Source organism: Terrapene carolina, unplaced genomic scaffold (genome assembly GCF_002925995.2).
Source record: "Terrapene carolina triunguis isolate 2854851 unplaced genomic scaffold, T_m_triunguis-2.0 Scaffold142, whole genome shotgun sequence".
NCBI lineage: Eukaryota > Metazoa > Chordata > Testudines > Emydidae > Terrapene > Terrapene triunguis.
The window spans coordinates 4070367-4089810 of NW_020664493.1; the positions used below are offsets into that span (position 1 = coordinate 4070367).

A 19444-nucleotide genomic window follows, 5' to 3' on the forward strand; every position below is an offset into this window, starting at 1 on the left:
TATTTATTTATTTATTTATTTAATCTGGATTCTTTTTTTTTTTTTTGCTTTTTAGACAATGAGAAGACACAGAAATGAAGTAACAATTGAACTGCGGAAGGTAATTTGATCTGCTTTTGCTTATCGGCTGTAAATTTTCTTAATTTTGACATTTTCTAGTGTCTTCATCTATTACTATTGTTGTGTTTCTACTACAAGCCTGTATTCAAGGCCCCATGTCCTATATAGAATGTTAGGCTTAAATTGTCTTGTGGACTCTAGAAGTATGAAGTATTTCTTCACTTGCCCACTCCCTCCTAGTCTTCTCGCCCCCATTGCCTACTTTTAGCTCAGCTTAGCTTAGTCAACATATAGCCGTTGCTATGTGTATTTAATTTGGAATAAAGTTCAGTTTAATACTCTGTGAACTGAGGGGTGAAAACATTATTTGCTCTGCCACCAAATTTTCAATGAACTACTACCTTTTGTATTGCAAAGCATTGTAGAAGCTGTCAAGAAGCTGGAAGCTTGAAATCTTGGAACGGAGCAGTTCTGGCACTTCAGAGGGTGTGGGAGGTCTTGTTTTTTGGTTCTCAGGCCTGATCTACAGTACTTCGTTAGGTTGACATAAGTTTCCGTGCATCGACCTATTTGTGCATGCGCCTACACTCAAATTTATCTCCAGGTGATGTAAGCACCCTGTCACACTGATACAGTGTATATAACCACCTCCCCAAATGGTATGGAGCCATGGTTGACCTACTGAGGTCAATGCAGTGTGAGTGTAGACCCTGCATGACCTGTGTCAACCCTAACAGTCCTCCACCATCTGTCCCACAATACCCCATTCCCTGCGACAGTGACTACTCTGGCCACAACTGTAAACTCTGCTTCTCAGGAGTCAGAGACTGGAAGCCACCGTCCCCCCTCCCACCCATACCATTTAAGCTCCCCCATGTGTTGGTTTTTTTTTATGCCATTTCCTGATTGCACAGCGTGGCAAGCACATCTAGCAGCTCACCCTTGTGTGCAACCGCCCAACTGACTGTGGTGGGTCCATGCACTAGATGCAGTGCTGCCTGCAGTAGACCGGAGGTATTGGAACTTCTGCCTGTGGGAAGAAGAGGTTTCAAGCACCGCTATAGACCCGTTGTAGAAACATGGACATCTATGAACAGATTGTATGTGGGATGCCGCCCAAGGGGTATGATGGGAATAAGCAACAGTGAAGCATGAAAGCAAAGGAACTTCAGTAGGAATATCACAAGGTCAGGGAGGCCAACAATAAATGAGACGGTGACCTTACAACAAGCTGCATACTATTCTTGTTGGAGACAAGTCAGCCCTGGGGCCGGTATGCTAGGCAGTAAAGCCAGCATAGAGGCCTGTACATATCGATGAGGCTCATTCAGAGCCCAAATATTAGCTCCAAATGTGAAGAGAAGTCTGAGAAGGAGGAAACTAAACATCACTCCTCAAAGAACAGCCTAAGGCCTTGTCCACACTACAGAGTTTTATCAACACACCTTAAGCAGACAATAACAAACTGGTATAATTACATGACTTGCACATGTTCACACTAAGCTCCTTCTGTTGGCAGAGCATGTACACACTTGGTGCTCTAGCATTGACAGTGAGAGCAGTGCACTGTAGGTAGCTATCCCACTATGCTTCTATGCCACCTTCTAAAGCTAGGAGTTGTGGTAAGGCAGAATGAATCTTAGTGCATCATGGGTGTGGACTCAATGTCCCATGCAGTTCTTTCTGTCCCAACATTCCATGGGCTTCTGACTGCATTTCATGGCATTTTTCAATGGCCTCTGTTACTATGTGCCTGCTATCTGTCTGAAAGGATGGGTCCTCCACTGCACTTTACTGTTGTGACCACTGTTCTGAACACATCACAGATGCTCATGCAGTATATCATGAGCACACAGTCTGAACAGGAATCAGAGTTGCCTGACCTGCTGTGTGCCATGGAAAGAAACAACACCAGATTACTTTGGTCATTCATGGAGCAGCTGAATACTGTGGACTGTCACTTTTGGGCTCAGGAAACCAGCACTGAGTGGTGGGATCCCATCATTATGCAGGTCTGGGATGACAAGCAGTGGTTGTAGAACTTTCGGCTGCGAAAAGCCACCTTCCTAACTGGCAGAGCGATAGATGGCATGCGTATTCCAATTTTGGCCCTGGACCGTCTTGCGATGGAATACATCAATAAAGGGGGTACTTCTCTATGGTATTGCTGACACTTGTGGATCACCATGGGCGTTTCACTGACATCAACGTGGGGTGGTCCAGGAAGGTGCATAACACAAGCATCTTCAGAAACACTGGCCTGTACAGAAAGCTCCAAGCAGCGACTTCCTTTCCCGGCCAGAAGATTCCAGTTGGGGATGTTGGAATGCCCATAGTGATCCTGGGAGATCCAGTGTACTCCTTACTCCCATGGCTCATGAAGCCTTACATGGGAAACCTGGACAGCAGCAAGGAGCACTTCAACCATAGGCTGAGCAGGTGCAGAATGACCATGGAATGTGCCTTTGGCAGATTAAAAGCACACTGGCGCTGCCTTTATGGCAGATTAGACCTAAATAAGAAAACATTCCCATGGTCATAGGAGCCTGCTGCAGCTCCATAATATTTGTGAGGCTAAAGGTGGGGGAAAAAAAATTTCCCCCCTCTCCTCTCCCCCCCGCCCCAGGCTGGAGTGCAGAGGTGGATCGCCTGGCTGCTGAATTTGAGCAGCCAGATACCAGGGCTGTTAGAGGGTCACAAGCGGAAGCTATTCGAATCGGGGAGGCTTTGAGGCAACATATTGATAATGAGTCCTAGTAATGTCGTTTCATACAGCACTTTAACTTGCTGCCTTGCATGAAAATTGTGGTGATTCATGACTAGGATTTTTAGTCAACAAATGATCAAACTGCCACTATGTATTACTACCAGCAGCAACCACCACATGTAGGAGACAGATTGGTTATCTTTCAAAGAGTTTTTTATTAAATACCAATTAACACACAAAAGACTTAATGGGAAGGGAGATAACAGTGCTGGGCAGTGTCGTGTCTCATAACTCTGTGTAAGTCAAGCTATCATTTTGGAAGCTGTCCAAAGGAGTGGAGTGAATGGAGTACCGAGACGTTCCAGGAAGTTGCAAGGAATGTTTGGAAGGGGTTTGGGGAGGGCATTGAAAGCAGTTCTGTATTGGCTGCAGGAGGGGGCTGAGCACATGTTTCTATCTGGGGCATGATTAGGGTCTTCAACATCTGTTTGCTCCTCCATCACTTTTATCATTCGCTCCTAGCCTTTAACTATGCACTCCTCACACTCCTTTCTGTCCTGCAGGGTGTTTTTCCACTCTGTTCTCTTTTTTTAAGCCTCCAGGTATTGGAGCATCTCTCGGAACATGTCCTCCTTGTTCCATCTTGGTCGCTTTCTTATCTGGTGGAGGCACTCGGCTGGAGTGTCGGGGGTTCCCCCGAAGGTCATATCTGCAGTAGCATAAGAAACAATACGCAGCAGCATGATTGTTAGTTCACGCACAGCATTGAATCATAGTGAAATACACCTCTTTTAACATACCAATCACTTTCTCGCTGTCCTTTGACAAGCAAACATCTCGGTGAACGCCCTGAATATGGTGAGTTCGGCCTGGGCATTCAGGAAGGGCCAAAGGGTCTAGGTGGTTTTTAAGGGGATCAGTGCAGGTGACTAAGGACAATATTGTAAATTTTGTCACCATTTTCCACAGGCGGGGGTGATTGAAGCCGATACTTTGCTCCTGAATAAGCAAGGATGCATCTTCACAATTGCAGTTTCAGATCCGGTCCCTATGCTGCTCGCCTGTGTGCCGCTTTGGTCCCTGCACAAGTGATTGCTGAGTGGTGCAGGAAAGTTTCCTACAGTGGGGGAAGGGACAAAGCAGCTCTGCCAAGGAACCTTCAGCAGAGGATTGGCGAGTACCTGGAGGAAAGTTTCCTGTAGATCTCTCTGGAGGTTTCCCATGAAATCTCGGTGTGTATCAACATGCTGTTCTGCCACACTGCTTAACTACATGGGATATGGAGCACACAGAAACACAGCTAGTCTTGCACATTTCTATCCCTTCACCCACTTCTAGAATATGCAGAGCAAAGAACATCTCTATCTCATAACCGAGCAGCATCAATGCAAAAATATCATTTACCCAGGACTCTCCTCTCTTACATCATGAGCACCAGAGACGGACTGCTGGGACTGGCCAGACCCTTCCGGAGTGGGAAAAGAGGTCCTGACTCACCATGCCACCAGACAGCTGTGACGTGTGCACCACCTTTTCATCTACAACTTCATCCTTGGGGTTGAGTCCAGTGTCTGCTGCCTGCCGCCCCATCGAAGTATCCACTTGGCTTTTGGTGGTGGAGGTGGGGTTGTTGCTAAGGATGGTGTCCAGCTCCTTATAGAAGTGGCAGGTCTTTGGCACAACACCAAAGCAATGGTTTACCTCCCTTGCCTTCTGGTAAGCCTGCCTCAGCTCTTCTGTCTTCGTACGGCACTGCATCATGTCCCATTTGTGGCCCCTCTCCAACAAGCCATGAGAAATCTGCCTATAGGTATTGAAGTTCCTACGGCTGGAGTGGAGCTGGGACTGCACACCTCCTCTCCCCAGTGCCAGCAGATCCAACAACTCAGATGCACTACAAGCAGGAGAGCGTTTGTTGCGTGGAGTCGTCATGGTCAGCTGGGAAGATGTGATGTGAGCTCTCCATGCTGTGCAAACAGGAAGTGGAATTTCAAAAATTCCGGAGCCTTTAAAGGAGGAGGGGCAGATGCCTGTGTACCTGGGTGCAGGGGGAGTTCGAACTGCTGACCAGAGCGGTCAGGATGGGCATTGTGGGATACCTCCTGGAGGCCATTTATAGCAACATAACCAACCACAGTGTCTAAACTGACATTTTGTTAATCTAACTTTGCCACAAAAAGCTCTACACCTCTTGTCGAGGTGGTTTTATTTTGTCGGTAAAGCAGGAGAGTTTTGTTGGCAGAAGTAGCATTGTAGTGTATACATCGCCACTGTTTTGTTGACAAAACATGACTTTTGTCAACAAAACTGTGTAGTGTAGACAAGGTCTAAGTCCTTGACCAGATAGGGAGTGAGACCCCCCAGTGCCAGCCTTGGTACTGGTCTCTGCAGCTGAGCTCAGCAAGGGCCCAAGATACAATCTGGAGGATTTTGGATCACCTCCAGAGACCTTCACCATGCCAAAGAAATGACTGGCACTGATGCCATATCACCTTTACAGCAGTGCCATTCAAAGAGGAGATACACTCTGTGCTGTCCTTTTTGCCTGCATTGGACAGAGATCCTCTTTCTACTTTCATAGTGACCCGGAGGATGGCACGGGGGGGGCCCTTATTCAGAGTCATGTCCCAGAATGGGGCAGGAGTGGCACTGAGGCAGCCACCCTGAACCAAGCCAGTATCCATGGACATGTCACCTTGCTCATGTTGGCCTTACTGGAATTGTTGTCATGCATCTAGGAGCAGATCCTTTTCCTATCTTTCTAGAAAGAGTAGATCATGTTCTCAATGGCATTATTAATTAAGCTGCCCACACAAGAACCACATATCGGCTCCCAAGAGCAAGAAGCAATGAAGGAATTAGAGCAACCCTTGTCTTTCTCCTCAGTGCATGAGGCAGTGACACCAGCCCCAGATCTAGTAATTGATTACTCCTAAAGCTTTTTAGGATCACCTATCTTGCATTGCGGAGACCCTGCATATTGAAGCAGTATTTATATACTCTCAATTTATAGTCTCTCAATTTCTTTGATATTTTGACAACCATAATGCGAACCAGAATTGCCCTCCTTGTTAATGAATAGATCCTGCAACCAGCCAAAGGACTGTGGCAAATATCCCAGACACTCTTCCGTCCACTTGAAAAAGAGCAGAGAAGAGATGTCAGGTGCCCCAAAGGGCTTTGAACACTTTTATGCCTATCCAAACCCATGGTTGTCTTGGCAGGACAGGAAAAAATTGTTTCCACAAAAGGAACACTGAAGGACAGAGACTCCAGTGAGTTGTATCTTTTTTGAATGCAAGGCATATTCATCAGCCTCACTCCAGCTCCTGTTGGCAAATTACCAGGGCTTATTGGCCAAGTACAACTTTCTCACCTGGGAGAATGCAAAATCAAGCAACAGAACAGGGATGAGGTAGGGAGGGTTGTGAGTTCAATCCTTGAGGGGGCCATTTAGGGAACTGGGGTAAAAATCTGTCAGGGGATTGGTCCTGCTTTGAGCAGGGGGTTGGACTAGGTGACCTCCTGAGGTCCCTTCCAACCCTGATATTCTATGATTAAGGAAAGCGAGATGGTTGTGGGAATGTCACTACTGGCAGCCACTGATACATCTGATACAGCTGCACAGTGCATGGCTGTCACTATGCCACAGACCTCATGGCTCTAGGAATCTGGCACACTACACAAGGTACAGGCCACTATAGAGGACCTGCCTTTCAGGGGAATGGAGCTCTTCAGACCGAAAACAGAATAATTATTCCACTCCCTTAAGGACTCAAGGTTAACAGTATGGTTCTCAGGGATTTACATTTCAGTCCCACTATACTAAACATTGCAAGTACCATCCCTAACAGAGGACACTGTCCTACTCTTGGGGACACCAGAGTACCCAATAAAAGGAAGCCTAGGTATTCCAGGGGATGGCCATCTTCCACCTCCTCTGCTAACCTGGCTCCTTCTGAGGCAGCAAATTTGACAGGAGCATTTAGTCAAACTGGAGCCTGGATCCACTTTTAGGAACCATCTTGCACTTTCTTTTGGGCCTTGGTGGCCATCATAGCTGACAAATGGACCCTATATATTTCTACACATTACTCCCTACCTGCCCCCTTCCCTGTTCTTTCAGGTACCCTTTTCACAAGAGCCAATCGCAAACAGAAGTGACCTTATTGCTTCATCTAGGAGCCAGAGAAGATACCCACTGAATACAAAGAAAGAGGCTTCTCCTCCTGTTTCTTATCCTGAAGAAAAAATAGGGACTTTCTTCTCTTCTAGACCTGAGGAGACTGAACAAATCCATATGCTGCCTCAAGCTAAGTCTACACTAATAAGTTAGGTCATCCTAGCTACGTCGCTCAGGGGCGTGAAAAGTCCTTACCTCTGAGCCATGCAGTTAAGCTAACCTAAGTCCCAGTGTAGACCATGCTAGGTCAGTGGAAGAATTCTTTCATCAACCAGCTACCACCTCTTGGGGAGGTGGATTAACTACAGCGACAGGAGAATCTCTCCCATCACCGTAGTGAGTGTCTCTGCTTAAACCGCTGCAATGGCACAGCTGTAACACTGAAATTGTGCCAGTGTAGCTGGTTAAGTATACACATAGCCTCAGCTTCAGGATGGCACTGCTTACCTCAGTCATCACATCTCTTCAGGCTCAAGACCTGTAAGTTGAGAGCCATGAACCAGACACAGGCTTCCACATAGTCATCTATCTGGGTTACAGGAAATACCAAAGGTTCATAGTGGGGTCCAAATATTACCAGTATAAGGTACTGCTATTTGGACTTTTCACAGCCCTGAGTTGTCAAAGTGCTTAGTGGTAGTAGGGATCAATCTCAGAAGGAAGGCCATTCATATTTACCCTTACCTTGATTGATTGATTGCAGGCACATCCCAGGAGGAGACAGCTGCAAGCCTGTAATATGCCCTTTCTGTTCTCTCACCTGGGTCTCCTGGTGAAATATGAAAATCCTTCTCTTATCCATCACAGACAGTAGTTCAGAGGAGCCTTGACCATGTCAACAAGAGCATACTTGCCTGAACATAGATTCCTGTCAATGCAATCACTGTTAGAATAGAAACATACTCGATTATGACAATGCCGATGTGTATGGGGCTGTTCAGCTGTATGTTAGTATTACTCGTGGGGGAATTCTGCGCCACTGTGCATGCGCAGAATTTGTCCACTGCAGAAAAATGACTTTCTGACAGGGAAGCCACAAGAGCAGTCATGTTTCGGGTGCCTAGGACAGCTGACAGAGAGGTAAATCACTGTGGGACTGGGGAAGACCTGGCTGGTGGCTCCTACCATGCACCAGGCTCAGGTGCTAGTCCCGGCTGGGCTGGGGAAGACGGGACTTCCTCTTCCCCCATGGCATCTGGGGCTATGTCAGACCCACCCCCAGATTTCTCCCTTGGCTGTAGGAAGCTCTGCAAACTCCCTCACCCCCCTGTGCTTCCTGCACCTATCTCTGCTCAGCTGCAGGGGGAGGGATCCCTGTACAGGGAGCTGCTCCCCCATCCGCCCAACCCCCATGCATCCAGACCCCCTCATACCTAGACCCTCCTGCCCAGCTTTACCCCCCTGCACCCAGACACCCCACTCTCCCTGAACCAGGACTACTCCAATGAGGCACCCGGATCCCTGCCCCACTACTCCAGTGTGTGGACCCCCTCACTATTCCCCCACATCCAGACCCCCCTGCTGAGCCCAACCATCTTCACCTGGCCCCTGCTGCAGTGTCCCATTACCGCTGCACCCAGAACCCCCCAACAAGCCCCTGTGCATCCAGATCCCCCCGCCCTTGCATCCCCCACTGAGCTGCCTGTACCCAGATTGCCCCACACAGAACTCTCTCAACCCACACCTGGATCTTCCCACACTAAGCTCCTCCACACTTGGATCCAGCCTTGCTGAGCCTGCCTGCCCACACCTGATGCACCTGGCATGGAGGGGCAAGGCCCTAGGGTGTTTCTGGGGCAGGCCAGGTCCTTGTGCTGTGTCAGGGTTGGGTGCAGCCTCACCGCTGAGTCCATGTCCTGGGGGGAGCTGCACAGTGATTTCCCACCTCTGTGCAGCCAATGGCCTGTGCTCCCCAGTGCCATGCTGGAACCTCCACATTTATTTGACAAATAAAATTTGCAGAATTTTAAAATATTGTGCGCATAATTTTAATTTTTTTTTGGTGCAGAATGCCCTCAGGAGTGTAGTATGCACATACATGATGCTGCTTTCCAGATTTCACCTGCAGTTGTACCAACTCTGTCTCAGATTGGTCTATTCCCTAGCAAAACACCAGCCAAGTAAAGATGCCATGGTTCCGCTTCATGTCATCACAGAGCTGAGATCACAGAATCATGGAAATGTAGATCTGAAAAGGGACCTCAAGAGATCATTTAGTTCATCTGCCTTCTTCTCTTCCCCCCCCCGCCCCCCCAAAGCAGAACCAAATATATAGTCTGGCAGCATAATGTAGTAAAATCTTATTCTGTGGGCAAGTTAGTGATAAAGGGTAGGGGAGGTGTCATTTGATTTGTAAAAATCTGCAGAATCATAATTTCAGTGCTGGTATCCTCTGGCATGGCAGGGGGCCTTGCTGCCCCTCTGACTCAACTCCAGGTCCTCCCAATTGATGAAAATTTTGATAATTGTGTAATTGGAAATGAGACAAGTTGGGTATCATTCAAAAGCCCTTCCTCTCACAAACACAATGGTACCAAACATGACAAACCTAGAATAGTTACATAGATATATATTTGAAAAATATGTTTAAAAAGCCACAATTTAAATTATACTTTAACAGAGAGATCTATTGCTTACATAAAGAATTCACTGATCTTCGATAAGCCTAGGGAAACTAGCCTTGACAGGTATGACTGAAAACATTTGTTAATCAGTCTCATCACCGTCTAGGGCAGCACTGCCAGACACATTGTCACACTGAGCCCTGTCCACCCTGCACTTGCTGGCTGCAGGCCAAACACTGCAGGGAGGTGAGTCTCTAGTCTTTGCACCCGAGCATTTGATTAGCTGAAGGATTGATTTAGGAGCACATGGTATTTCACACACAACTGGTGTGATCAGTCCATCCTTCAAGATCCATCCATGCTTGATAGGAGAGGATAGTTTTGATCTTTCCATTGCCTGAGGATTTGCCCTTTTTATAGCAGGTATAAGTGCACCTCTTGTCAGTGGGAATTTTCCTCCATTTGTCTGCTTTGTGGAAAACATCCACCAGCGTAGCTCTGCATAGTGTTATAATTTTGGTCTTTAAATGGTAAACTCTGCATACAAACACTTCCTATTCAACTATGACCTCGTCAGTAACTGTCTGTTGTTCTGAGCACCTTCAGAGTGTGGAGTGTGACTTTGGAGGCTAAATCAAATGTCTTCCAGTAAAATAATTTGGTCTTTCCAGCAGTTATTTGTAGTGGTATATTACACGTATGTAGCACAGTTGTATGTGTTGGAAACCTGCCTTTCACTCAAGCCACTTGCACCTGAGGCTTTGCAATAAAATGACAGCCTTGTTCTATGTTTGAATACCGTCATATTTGCTGGTGATAAAGTCACCATGACCACCGATGCACTATTTAAAGTTGTAGTACAGGTCATGTGGAATTATTTTTTTCAAGTTTGGCATCAGCTATGAATCCCTGCAACTCCCATGTACTGCAGGACAAAATGCTTTTACATAAAAATTCAGCAGCTGCAAAGAGCCTTCATATTACTGTTGACATCAGCACTTTTTTTTTTTGATAGTGCCATGTCTTTTGCAGCTTTTAAGGACATGCATTGTGATTCATTTCTGCAGCTAGGATTGCTAAAAAGTACATCCATATCCCACAGTTCATCTTCAATAAGTGCTTTAAGAGCCTTTCTACTAAGCATTTGTTCCTCGTCAATCCTGTTCAAAGCACATATTTCTCTTAACTTCTGCTTCAGCCGTCACCACTACTTTCCCATCCATTAGAGCCTCTGTGAGGCAATTTATGAACTCCACAGTTTGCAGCAGTAAAATCAGTATTTGTTTCTGTTGCTTTTACCTGTTGACGTAACGCATTAGACATTGTTAGTGTATCACTCAAAATATGTCATATGCTTCAAAATCTTTTGGGTCAATACAGCTACTTAATTTTAATTTCCATGAAACGTTCTCACTAAGAATGACTGTTTTCATACAGTTTCTCACTTGTCTCTTGTTGAAATTGTGCTTAATGGATGCCTTCGGGATTCTGGCTTACTGTGGAAGAAGCAGCTGTTTGTCTCAAAATGCACGCCATGGGGCCTAGTATAAGGCGAGTCTTGCCCATGGCTGGCACTTATGCCAGTATCATCAATTTTCTCCTGATGCTCATTAACCTTGCCAAATTCCCTTTCCGGGAGCACTTATCGCATGTAAGGTGCCACAGAGCATTGTGTTTAACCAGGGCCTCTATGGCGATATTTGCCAAAGATTCAGCTACTGTTGGTACTCTTCATCTCCCCATTGATGTGTAAAAATGATAAAGATTAAAATAAAAACCAGGACTTTGTAATAAATTACTTTTGGATTGTAATTATGGTACATGAAGTATGTTATGTAACTGTGCATAGCATTTGTAGTTGGAGTCCAGTAATTTCTGGCTGGATGCTGATGTATTAATCAGTGCCTCATAACTCCTTTTTGCATAATAAAGATAATCAGTACTGCTGAACCACTTCTTTTTTTGCCTGTGATGGCAAATCAATTTGAAATACTCCTTTGATTTGTAGTATTCTGTAGTATTAAAAAACTTAATAAAGTATCCTTTTCTGAGCATTGACTGATAACACAGTATTGTCAGTTGAGGGCCAAAATTTAACTTTGTAAGGGCTGCATGTTTGATATGCCTGTGTTAAAGTATAACTAAAATAGAACATAATTGTTCTAGATTTGTCATGTTTGGTACCATTGTATTTGTGGGAGAAAGGACTTTTGAATGATACCCAAGTCAACCCATTTCTGACTGCATTGTATTGTCAAAATTTCCACCAACGGAAGGATCTGGAGCTGTGAGCCAGAGGGGCAGCAAGTCCCTTGTGCCACACCCTGGAGGATGACACCATTGAATTTATGATTCTGTAGATTTTTACAAATCAAATGATAGAAAGGAAAGAGTTGTCATTAACTTGCTCACTGAATTACACATGCTCCCAGTCTACTACCCCGTGATGGGTTTGTCTAACCCAGTGTTTCTCAACCTGCGGGCTGCTTGCGGCCCAATCAGCACACAGCTGCGGCTCATGTGACATCCTTAGTACAGGTAGTTTATATATTGTGTGGATACGGCCCACATAACGCAGAGAGCTGCATATGCAGCCCACAATGGTAAAAAGGTTGAGAACCACTGGTCTAATCTGTTCTTAATAACCTCCAGTGGCAGGGATTCCAAAATCTCTCTTGTTTAAACTATCCTAGAACTTAACATCCTAACTACAAGGGTAGTTTTTCCTAATGTTCAACCTAAATCTCCCTTGCTGAAGACTAAGCTGATTGCTTCTTGTCCTGTCTTTATTGGACATAGAGAACAATTGGTCATATCCCCTTTATAACCGACCTTAACATACTTGAAAACTGTTATCGGGTCGCCTCTGTCTTCTCTTCTCAAGACTAAACATGCCCAGTTTTTTAATCTTTCCTCATAGGTCAGGTTTTCTAAAGCTTTTATCTTTTTTTTTGTTCTCATCTGGACTCTACTCACTTTGTCCACATCTTAAATTGTGGTGCCAAGAACTGGACACAGTATTCCAGCTGAGGCCTCATCAGTCCCAAGTAGAATGGAACATTTACTATTTCTTGAGAGTTGGTCCTAAATGTATTCCAGTTTAATGGGACTAAAACGGGGGGAGGGGAGATAATCTCTACCCAAGAATATTAAAGGAACTGGCACATGCAATTGCAAGCCTAATAGCAAGGATTTTTAATGAATCTATAAACTTGGGAGTTGTACCCCGTGACTGGAGAATTGCTAATATAGTTCCTATATTTAAGAAAGGAGAAAAGTATTCTGGGGAACTACCGGCCTGTTAGTTCAACCTCAATGTATGCTAGGTCTTGGAACAAATTTTGAAAGAGAAAGTAGTTAAGGACTAGAGGTAAACTGTAATTGAGATAAAATACAACATGGTTTTAGAAAAGGTAGATCATGCAAGACCAGCTGATCTCCTTTGAAAAGATAACTGATTTTTTTAGACAAAGGAAATGCATTTAATACATGGGACACTAGGTGGGGAGAGTTCTGGGGGCATGGCTACACTTGCAGACGTAGAGCGCTGTGAGTTAAACCAGCCCTCGTAGACCACAGCAGGGGGAGTGCTCCAGTGTGATCACATTGTCAGCTGCAAGCGCACTGGCGTGGCTGCATTTGCAGCACTTGCAGCAGCATTGGGAGCGGTGTATTATGGGCAGCTATCCCACAGAGCACCTCTTCCCATTCTGGCGCTGTGGCTTGTGGGAAGCAGGCGGAGGGTTGCAGGGTATTCTGGGTCCTGTCCCAATGCCCTGTGATGCATCGCTTCGCATCCCAGCAATTGCTGTGCTTCCATCCACATTTGGTGCCATCTTTCAACGTTTTTTGTACTGTGCGCTCTGGATTCCCTTTTGGTCTGCGGGAATGGATCCCAAACTGCTGAGGAATATGCTGATGGGTCTCACCAGCACATCATGAATTGCAGTCGAGTTACTCCTTAAGCTAAAAACTGACCGTGAGGAGTCTGACGATGTCGACTCGCATAACGGTTACGACACGGGATTGCTTGTGGCATTCACGGACATGCTCACCACAGTGGAATGCAGCTTTTGGGCTTGGGGAAACAAGCACTGAGTGGTGGGATCACATCGTCATGCAAGTCTGGGATGACGAGCAGTGGCTGCAGAACTTTTGCATGAGAAAAGCCACTTTCATGGGACTGTGTGCTGAGCTCTCCCCCACCCTGCAGCACAAGGACACGAGATTGAGAGCTGCCCTGCTGCTGGAGAAGCGGGTGGCTATTGCAATCTGGAATCTGGCAACTCCAGACAGCTACCAGTCGGTCGCATACCAGTTTGGAGTGGGAAAGTCGACCGTTGGAATCGTGTTGATGCAAGTTTTCAGGGCCATTAATCGCATCCTGCTGAGAAGAACCATGACTCTGGGTAACGTGCAAGACATTGTGGCTGGCTTTGCACAAATGGGTTTCCCTAACTGCGGAGGGGCGATAGATGAAACTCGTATTCCAATTCTGATACCAGCCCACCTAGCCTCCGAGTACATAAATCAGAAGGGGTATTTCTCTATGGTTCTCCAGGCGCTTGTGGATCACCGTGGGCGTTTCATTGACATTAATGCAGGCTGGTCCGGAAAGGTGCATGACGCACGCATCTTTCGGAACACAGGCCTGTTCAGGAAGCTGCAAGCTGGGACTTTCTTCCCAGACCAGAAGATCACTGTAGGGGAAGTCAAAATGCCCATTGTGATCCTTGGGGACCCTGCTTGCCCTTTAATGCCGTGGCACATGAGACCCTACACAGGGAGCCTTGACAGCAGCAAGGAGCAGTTCAACAACAGGCTGAGTTGGTGCAGAATGACTGTGGAGTGTGCTTTTGGCCGTTTAAAGGGCTGCTGGCACTGTCTGTATAGGAATCTGGACCTGGCTGATGACAACATCCCCACGTTATAGCCGTGTGCTGTACCCTCCATAACATTTGTGAAGGGAAGGGTGAAAGATTCACTCAGGCATGGACCTCGGAGGTTCAACACCTGGAGGCTGAATTTGAACAGCCAGAGAGCAGGGCTATTAGAGGGGCCCAGCGTGGGGCTGCAAGGATTAGGGATGCCTTGAGGGAGCAATTTTGAGGTTGAAAGCCACCAGTAATGTTTGGTGCTCTGCACAGGAGTGAAGTGCAGTGGTTCCAATGTTAGTAGGAATCTGTGTTTGCTACGTATGATGCACTGACTTGCAATGCCTGTTGCTTTCCTGGGCTACGGTATCTTTTACTTAATGTAATAAAAAAGAATTGTTTTCAAAACCAAAAAATTCATTTATTGAAAAGAAACACAACTGCTTGGGAAACTGGGCATGACACATCTGTGCTGTTTGAGACGAAGGACGCTGGTTGGGGAACGGGACAATCACAGATTTGCGTATGTCCTGTTATCATACTCAGCCTTCCTGTCTGAAGTGCTGTGCAATGAGTGCTGCGCTTCAGGCTGGCTAAAATGCGTGGTGATGTTGGTTGAGTGCAGTGGGTAAGGGTCATAGTTTGCAGGGCTGGGTGGTGAAGCTACAGGTGTTGGAGGCAACTAGTGTAGATAAGAACCCGGATGTTGGGGAAAGTGGGTTGGTGGTGACATGGGGGCACAAGGGAAAGAGTTTTGGGACAAGGGCTGTGCGGGGGCGGGGGGGGAGAAGTGCTCCACCTGCATTGCTACGAGCACCTGTATTGAGTCCGCTTGGCGCTCCATGATGCTCAGCAGCCGTTCTGTGCTTTGGTGCCGGCGATCTGCATTCTGCTGGCGGACCCTCCTTTCACTCTCCTGACACTCCTGCACTTTTTGATTTTTCATTAAGGGACTGCTGTATGACTTAATGCAGCATGTCCTCTTTGCTTCTTCGTGGACGCTTCCTGATTCTTCAGAGTCTTTCAGTCGTTGATAACAAGGATGGCTGGATCTCAAGGTTGCATCTGTAAAGCCAAAATGCAGCACTTAAGAGGCAGCATTGTTCACACCAGACAGAGCAATGATTCGGCCGTACTTAAAGACAAGCACAGTGTATACAATAGCAGAAATTGCCCATCCCAAAGTGAGTGCACATAACCCACAGGAGCACCAAAATGGTGAGTAAGCCTAGGGGCAAGGGAGACTGATTGTTTTAGTACTGTCCTCTGGGGTTCTGTGACTTGGGGAGAGCCAACAGCTGCAGGGGGCCCCTATACTGAACAGTGTCCCCACATTTTCCACAAGATGAGTTCGTCCTGGAAGATATCTCATTGCTGAGGGTGACCTGGGAAGGAAGGGAGGGTCTTCTGCTACAATGCAGCATCTGCCCTGGCCCATATGCAGCTTGCCTTTGTGCATCAATGGTCTCTCTCTCCCCCCCCCCTCCCCCCACCCCCTAGCCAGTCACGGCACCGTGGCGCGGACCTGTTAGCCTTACTGGGACAAGGAACACAGTAGCTCTGCCAAGGAACCTGCGCAAGCGGATTGCCCAGCTTCTGCATGAGACCTTTGAAGAGATCACTGAGGCCGATTACTGTGATGTGAGAGAGCACACCATGCCCTATTCCGTATCTAGGCATGCATGCAGCCCTAACTCTCCTTGTCCCAAGAGCCCGCACCAAACAACTTCCTTCTCAAAATAAAAGCCACTTACTGGGCACCTCCTCTGATGTTTGTTCTTCCCCAAGCACCATCCGCTGCTACTGGCTATCTTCCTCCTGGCTTGAAAATAGCTCCTGGCTGTATGCATTTAGGGATGCCGGGCTGTCTCCCTCCTCCTCAGCACCCTTGCTCCCGCTTTCCTCCTCCTCCTGCCTTGTTGAACTGGGCTCTGAAGTGATCATGGTGGTCTTCGGAGTGGAGGTGGGGTCACCCCCAAGTATTGCATCCAGCTCTTTGTAGAAACAGCAGGTCGCGGGGGCAGCCTCGCAGGCTTTGTGGTAGGCATTCCACAGCTCCTTCACTTTAACCCTGCACTGCAGTGCATCCCGGTCATGGCCCCTTTCCATCATGTCCCTTGATATCTGCCTGAAGGTATCATAATTCCTATGGCTGGAGCGCAGCTGGGACTGGACAGCTTCTTCCCCCCAAACACTGATGAGGTCCAGCACCTCGCCATTGCTCCATACTGGGGATCACCTGGCGTGTGGAGGCATGGTCACCTGGAAAGATTTGCTGAGGGCACTCCACGCTTTGCTGAGCAAACAGGAAGGGAATTTTCAAAATTCCCAGAGAATTTAAAGGGCGGGTCTGATGGTTGGTCACCTGAGGGCAGGGCAGTAGAGTTCAAAGTGATGACCAGAGTGGCTAGAACAGGCATTGTGGGACACTTCTGGAGGCCAATCAGGGTGTCCACACTGGCGCCGCGGCGCTCCAGCCAGGGTGCAGCAAGTGTTATGCTTCTCGTGGAGGTGGATTACCAGGAGCGCTCCAGCTGCGGAGTCCGGGTGCTCTATGTGCCTTGCCAGTGTGGACGTGACGTGAGTTTGGGCACCCGGGACTGCTTTAACGCACTCTAACTTGCAAGTGAAGCCAAGCCCTGAGTTATTCTTTTCCAGGTGGCTGGCGGGTGGGTCTTGCCCACGTGCTCAGGGTCTAACTGATGGCTGTATTTAGAGTGAGGAAGGCACTTTCCCCCAGGTCAGATTAGCAAAGACCCTGGGAGCGGGGTTTGCCTTCCTCTGCAGCATGGGGCATGGGTCACTTGAAGGTTTCAACTAGTGTAAATGGTGGATTCTCTGTAACTTAGTCTTTAAAACATTATTTGAGGGCTTTAGTAAGTGACACAGAGGTGAGGGTCTATTACAGGAGTGGGTGGGTAAGGTTCTGTGGCCTGCAATGTACAGGAGGTCACACTAGATGATCACAATGGCCCTATTCTGATCTTAAAGTTTACGAGAGAATCTGTGTGCCATGTGCCTGAGTCCGGAAGTTTTCTCCAAGCAGTGTTTGTTGACTCGCACATGCACGGTATTTCCCCTCGTGCTCCTGAATGAGGGTATAAGGGTGGTGCGGCTCGACACCACTCCAGTTCTCCCTTACAGGCTTGGCTCCACTCGATCTACAGGCTGACCAGGGACCATATTGACTCCAGAGTTATCGTGTCTTCAGAAGTTCTTGCCTTTCTTGCTTGGTGGTCCAGTGTGTCCAAGGTCTTGGTGAGAACACCCTTCCCAAACTGAGGGCCACCATTGTGACTTATGTCTCCCTTACATGATGGGGTGCCCACCTGGACCACCACACACCCCAGGGTATATGGACACCATGAGAAGCCAGACTGCACATAAATTTGCTGGAGCTTGAAGCAGTCCACCTAGCCTGCAAGTCTTTCCCCAGTGGAGGGATGCTGTATCTTCATGCACCCGAAGACAGTATGGTTTATGAAAGGCTTGATCAGAACCTTCCCACTGGTCATCAAACCCACGCTCCGCTGGGACTTTAACTTCATCCTGTGAACTCTCATAGGCCTGCCCTTCGAACCTATGGCAACGTATGCCATGACCTACCTCTCCATGAAAGTGGCATTCGTAGTAGCCATCGGTTTGGCCAGAAGGGTCAGTGAGCTACTGGCCATTATGACAGACTCTCTTCACACAGTATTCCACAAAGAGAAGGTCTCCCTGCTGCTACACCCCAGATTCCTCCCGAAGGTTGTGTCCAAATTCCATATCAACCAGTCAATTCACTTACCTGTGTCTTTTCTGAAACCCCATGCCTCTCTTGAGAACAAGAAACTACACTTCCTTGACCTCAGATGTGACCTGGAGTTCTACCTGCAAAGAACCAAGACCATTAGAAAGTCTCCAAGGCTCTTTGCTTCCATAGCAGAAAGAGCAGAGGGCTAAGCTGTAGCCTTACAGGGAATTACTAAGTGGGTCTTGGGATGCATATTGGAATGCGGTAAAATAGCAAAACTTACCCCTCCCAGGGTTTTACAGTGCGCTCCATGCGAGCGCAAGCAGCCTCTACGGCATCTTTATCGGACGTCCCATTTCAGGACATTTGCAAAGCTGCAACTTGGTGATGTATCCACACGTTTATGGCACGCTACGCCCTGATTCAAGCGTCCGCTGTGGATGCAGCAGGAGGAAAGTCTGTATTACAAACTACTCTGCTACCAGCCTCCTTGCACCAACCTCCACACTGATCACTGCTTGCAAGTCACCCATGTGTAGAATATACACTCAAAGGAGAAGAGGTTACTTACTGTAACTGGAGTGATGCATGGTCCCTATGTGTATTCCACTATTCACCCTCTTTTTCCTCTTCTTTGGCCTTGATAACATTGCAGTAAGAGGAGGAACTGGAGTGGTGTCAACCTGCACTACCCCTTATACTCTTGGTTGCTAGCATGGGGGGAGACACTGTGCATGGGTTGGTCAAAGGATACTGCTTGGAGAAAACTTCTGGACTCAAGCATGTAGCATGCATGTGCACCCACAGGTGGAATACAGGTAGGGACCACACCTCTCCAAGAACCTCCAGTTACAGTAAGTAACCTCCTCTTCCGTGTCTTACATCCTATTCCCCAAAATAGTAGCCTATTTTTGCAAGGGCATCACATTGTTGGCTCATATTCAATTTGTGGTTCACTATAACCCCCAGATCCTTTTCTGCACTAGTACTGCCTAACCAGTTACTCCTCATGTTAGTGGAAGGATCCCAAGAATGTGTGGGGAGGGATGCAGTTCTCACCCTCCACTGTGAAGACTTTAATGGTTGGAGAGCCCACATGGACAGTCTTCCTATGCAAATGACTTGGTCCGGAGAAGATTTGGGGCTCCAAATCAATGTCCTGGAGTGCAGGACTATCAGGCTAGTCTGCATTATTTTCTTCCTGTTCAAAATTCTACAGGAAGAATCTACAGGTAGATCGTGATGGAAAACATCTCTGTGATGCACTACTACATCACCATGCGGGGGAGACACGCCTGTCTGATTCTGTCAGGAGGCCAT

At 47.3% G+C, this 19444-nt stretch overlaps 1 protein-coding gene across 1 annotated transcript in view; it reads left to right on the forward strand.

The window, feature by feature from the left end:
* LOC112114688 (importin subunit alpha-4) overlaps positions 1–19444 on the forward strand; it is an 83709-nt gene that overhangs the window by 19847 nt on the left and 44418 nt on the right. The window contains exon 2 of the mRNA XM_024211513.3: positions 56–100. Within this exon, the coding sequence (XP_024067281.1) occupies positions 56–100 (45 nt within the window). The remainder of the gene's footprint in view (positions 1–55; positions 101–19444) is intronic.